Source organism: Mesitornis unicolor, unplaced genomic scaffold (assembly GCF_000695765.1).
Source record: "Mesitornis unicolor isolate BGI_N332 unplaced genomic scaffold, ASM69576v1 scaffold37091, whole genome shotgun sequence".
Lineage (NCBI taxonomy): Eukaryota > Metazoa > Chordata > Aves > Mesitornithiformes > Mesitornithidae > Mesitornis > Mesitornis unicolor.
Window position 1 is genome coordinate 1,189 of NW_010165075.1, and position 5,098 is coordinate 6,286.

Here is a 5,098-nt window from a genome sequence, read left to right on the forward strand (position 1 = left end):
GGAGCGCTGCACAAACAGAGCTCAGCCATCTCAGGCAGCCGAGGAATCGCTTGGGAGGGCGCTGGAGCAAACCCAAGCTCTAACATCCAGAGAAAAGGAGTTGCTACAAGCCCAGCTTTTGCAGTATTGGTATGTTCTCACCTCCAGTCCTCTGCCAGAGCCTTATCTCCCAGCACTCAGCACAGGAGAGCACGTCCTTGGGCCTCAAGTGCTGTTCACAGCCCGGAGCCATACCTCAAACTCCCTTTTATTGTGAGTGCGTTAGGGTTTATTTACCACATCTCAGCAGCAGATGCTCACTCTGCCTTCAGAGATGGAGCCATCAAAACTGGTTTATCCAAGACAGCAAATTAGGGCAGCCTCCAACCACAGCACAAAATGGCACTAAAGCACAGATCGTAAAGGTTATTGGAGTCCTCCTTCAAACCACCCCACCATGCTTTCTGGCTATAAAAAAGGCCTAGAACCATTGTGCTTATTTTTCTGTTCTTCCTCAATCTGGCAGTAGTTTTACCATGCAAGTGACCAGGCCCAGACTCAGCAAACACCGAACAAGAAGAACTTCATCCCATCTCTTTCTTGGCCACCTTTAAGATAATTTAGGAAGTGAAATCCTCCCCTAACTTGCATACAGAGGAATTGTACCTGGTCAGATCTCTGTGACTCTCTGATGCTTCTGATCCAAGCAAGATGCTGTTTCTCCATACTAAATATCTAAACTGATGATGTTCTTCAGCTTCATCCACCCCTTCCCCCTTTTTTTAAATAAAAATAACTTTGAATGCTAGTGTAAAGGTAGCACTAAAGTGGCGTAAGCAAGGCCCTGCCCTGCCCAGAACTTGACAAACTCCTCCAGACTCCAAAACCAGCCTCTTTAAGACCCCTTTATTCAAATTCCTGAGTGTATTTCAAGTCAGACTGCTACCAGTCCTTGGGGAAAAACACCCAAAAAAATCCACCTCTGAACAAACCTCCAACCCCCCAATCAATCAATAGAGCAGGAACCCCCCAGGCATTTCACTGCAAGTTTATGACCTCCACACACTGCAGAAAACAGCCATGATCTTTGTTTTGCAATAGGGTTATTTATTACAGCTTGGTTGTTCTTTTTTAAACAAACAACAAAACACCTCAGCACTCTCTGTCCCAGACTCAGATACGACACAAAAGCACTGGTAGGGCTGCTGTCATCAGGGAAACGCAGGACACTGCTCAGAAGAGTAACACTGCCACCTACTAGGGAGAGCCAAAGACATAAACAGGTCAGCACCTCCAAAGCAACAGCTGAGTGAAAGTAGTCCTAGGAAGGTTTGATTTTCTGAAGAAAAACTTAATCGATCATGAGAATTATTAAAATCTTCAGAAGGAAAACACGTAAGACAGAAAGAGTCAAGTGAGGACACTTTTAATTTGATTATGGCCAGACTTAACGTGTAAAACCAACAGAAACAGAACCAGAGGACAGGCAAGTTTCATATTTACAGTCATTCGAAAGGACCAGTGTAAAAGCGCATCTCAAACTGCGGAGACAGAAGCATGGAAACATACACAGGGTAATTACTTATTTTAGAACATTATTAGAATTTTATTATATTATCTTCTGAACTACTAAAAGATCTGCTGCGGTTTTTTACTGCCCGATTCCAATTCACCAACTCCTCCTCAAAACGACTTGTGATACAAAAAAAAAAACCAAAAAAAAAGAGCCACTTTTTGGTGTTTGTTAACCAAAAAAACCTGCTTTTGTTTATTCAGACATCGAAGTGGCACAGCAGAGTTAACACTAACGCTCTATTCTTCAACATTAAATTAAAAAAAACCAACCAGTTGGGCAAAGGGGAAAAAAAACCCAACAGAGCGAGTCAGTGTAATCATTCGGTTGGATTCTGGATGACAATCAGGAAGTAGTCTTTATCTGCAGAGAAAAAGAAAGTGATTCTTTCATTACCGGTGTTTGTTCCCAGCAACAGCACATTTCAACAGTTTCCATATCTCACTGGTACACCGTGGGAGCTGGGGAGTCCTGACATTCGTTCACAAGAAGCCAAACAGGTCTGGCACATCAGATCACTGATTTTTATGAAAAAAAGGTCTAATCTTTAGAAACTGCATGCTCCCAAAACAATTGAATTTAACTCGGTTTGTGCCTAGGAAAGAACAGTAACTGGCACGTGCGATGATGGCATCCAAATACGTGGTGCAAGACACTGATTTCCCTTATCTCACTGGCAGAGTGCTGGGCTGCAGTGGCTGTAGCTGCATTTTTCCTGGAGCAGGGCTCACACCTCTCTTTTCATCCTTCATATGAAAATCAGACTGACTTTCCAACTCTTGAGGTTTTATACCGAAAAACTCAAAGCATGAGAGGCTGCAACACGTGCTCCGCTATTTAACTCTTTCTACTTTCATCAGCATGAATTGAGGAAGTGATTTGCCAAATTGAAACATGAAAAAACAAATTTAAGTCAATGTTAAAAGCTTTCAACTCCATAGAAAGCAAACCAGCTTCTTTAATGTTTATCAATTTGGAAAGGGCAGTGTCAGGAGGAAGGAGCCAGGCTCTGCTCTGGGATGGCCAATGCCAGGACAAGGGGCAATGGTCCCAAGCTGGAGCACAGGAGGTTCAAGCTGAAGATGAGGGCAAAGTTTGTGAGTGTGAGGGTTATGGAGCATGGCCCAGGCTGCCCAGAGAGGTTGTGGAGTCTCCTTGTGTGGAGACACCCAAAGCCCTGGCCGTGTTCCTGTGTGACTGCTCTGGTGATCCTGCTGTGGCAGGGGTTGCACTGGGGGAGCTTTCCAGGTCCCTTCCAACTCCCCACATGCTGGGATTCTTAGAAGAGATTATCCAATATGAATAAAAGCAGCAGGCAGAGCTTTTCTCTCAAGCTGACAGCTTCTCACGAGAAAAGAATTCTGCTGGATTCCCCACTGCCTGCTTTCCCCCCGCTTGTTTTTACCTGGTGCGACCATGATTTCGTTTTTCTTGGAGCGGATCCGCAGGAACGTGAGGTCGTTCTGGGGATCGATGTCTCGGACCGTGCTCCTCGCCTTCATGATGAAGCTGTGCATGAGCCCCGCGTACTGAATCGTTGTGGAATTGTCCATGGTGCTTTTGATGGGAATACCTGCGAGAAACCGGGGACAGCGAGGGTCAGTGAGAAAACCCCTGAACCAGTTCTGCCTTGGGCATCATCAGGTCCAACCAGGGTGGCTATTTAACCTACGCCAATGTCATCATCAGGGATGAGGAATGTTCTTTTTAAAGGCTTAAAAGTATCATAGAATGGTTTTGGTTGGAAAAGACCTTTAAAATCATCGAGTCCAACCACCAGAAGCACACAAACACAAATAAGATGTGGAAAGGCAAAGATCTGGAACCACAGGCGTAGCTGAGAGCTGTTTACCTCCTCACTGCTTTACTTTTGCTTCTACATTTCTTTGTTTATTTATAAGATACATCAATAAATAATAACAAAAAGAAATATCTGGGGCAGAGAGAGGAAACACCGATGTTTCAGTTTTGTTCTCCTGACTGGGGACAGCTTTTCCTTTCTGAAAGGCTCCTGAACGCCACAGTTAAATGATATCTAAGTTGATTCTAGAGGACATCAGCTGCTGCATCGCTCAGTTGCAGAGCTGAGGCTCCAAGGTTGAACTGTAAGGGCTGATACAGTCCTGCGAGGTCCCCAGTTCAATTCCTGTGCACCAGCCAACAGGACAGACACTGTTTGGCCAGAGCTTTCCCTCCCTCATGTCTCTGCCACCCATGGGATACATTTTCCCACACGAAGCCAGCCAAAATTCCAGGTGTGTCAGAACAACGCAGCAGCTGAAACTACCAAATACTGGCATGGCCAAAAACCTGCTGCAGGTGTCTGCTCAAATAAGTGCAGTTTCAGCCTGGAGAGCACAGCCCATTATTCACCACCATGAAAAGCAGAGAGCAGGAACACGAGCTGCATACAAGTATGCAATGATCTGATCTGCAATATGTTCTGTATGGTCACTATCTGTCGTATTTTCTAAGGACTATTCCTAGGAAACATTCAATTTAAGTTGATAATCACACAGTTTTAAGCTGGGCTGCTCACAGTGTATTTAGAGAGCTCTGACATTCTGCTCGGTTGGACCCTTCAGTGGCTCCAAAAAGAGACAGAAAGAGCTTGTGAGTCCTGTGAGGCCACCAGCACGAGAGCTGCTCCAGTCTGCCCAGACAGCAGCGTCCTGGACATGCACAGAAGCAACATTTCGGCTATCACGAGAGCTTTTAGTGCTACAGATGAAGGCTCTGACAGAACACAGCGTCAAACACTGGCATAACTAAGTATTTCTGAGCTTTTGCCATTTATTTTAACTTATTTCCTAAAATAATAAAGTGAGCTTGCGGAAAAGGGAATCCATTCTTCTCTTGTAGCCCAACTGTTGTCCATCTGCTTTGGCTACAGGAAAACCTTAGCTAAGGACAGACTGCAATAGAAATGTAAGCAGCAGTAGAATCAGCAGTCCTCAAAGTGCATGCTTAGAATAAGCCGTGTCTGAAACCCCAGACTGCCACCGTACCTTCAGAATTAACAACAATGATTCCTTGCACCCCTTTTTGGCTCTGAATTCGCTTCAGTGTTTCTTCCACCTCAGCCTGCAAACAGGGAAAGCACAAATCAACACAGGATGCCAGCTGCTCTTTGCCTTCCACCGAAGCTTTGCAATTACACATCTGAAACCAAAGCTGCTCAAAGATGATTCAAACAGCTACAACCACCGAGCAGGAAACAACCACCAAGACGATGACAGTAAAATAAACACTCGCTAGGGTCCGCAGAATATTAAAGAGCCAGTTATTTTAAACCAGCCTTTTTCCCTGATTGCTTTAGGAATTGTAACCATCAGAAATGCAAAGATTTTCCTCCGAACGCCTCTCCGAGTGACACCACACGGCGGGTTTCAGTGCTTGATGGAATTAACGGCAGGGTTACGGGGATCATGTGGGGATGATGTGGGGATGATGTGGGGAGGATGTGAACATGATACGGTTCCCACCGCAACGGATCGGGGACAGAAGCCCACGGGCCGCGCCTTCGGGACCCTCCGGACCTGCCCG

General features: G+C 45.5%; 1 protein-coding gene across 1 annotated transcript; it reads right to left on the reverse strand.

Moving 5' to 3' along the window:
• Positions 1–1,729: 1,729 nt before the first annotated feature.
• Positions 1,730–4,636, reverse strand: LOC104548493 (dynein light chain roadblock-type 1; the record flags this gene model as incomplete). Its single annotated transcript, XM_010194519.1, has 3 exons — positions 1,730–1,915; positions 2,958–3,125; positions 4,561–4,636. Coding segments are annotated over 3 exons (288 nt in total), but the record flags the coding sequence as incomplete, so codon positions are not given.
• Between the last annotated feature and the right edge of the window lie 462 nt (positions 4,637–5,098).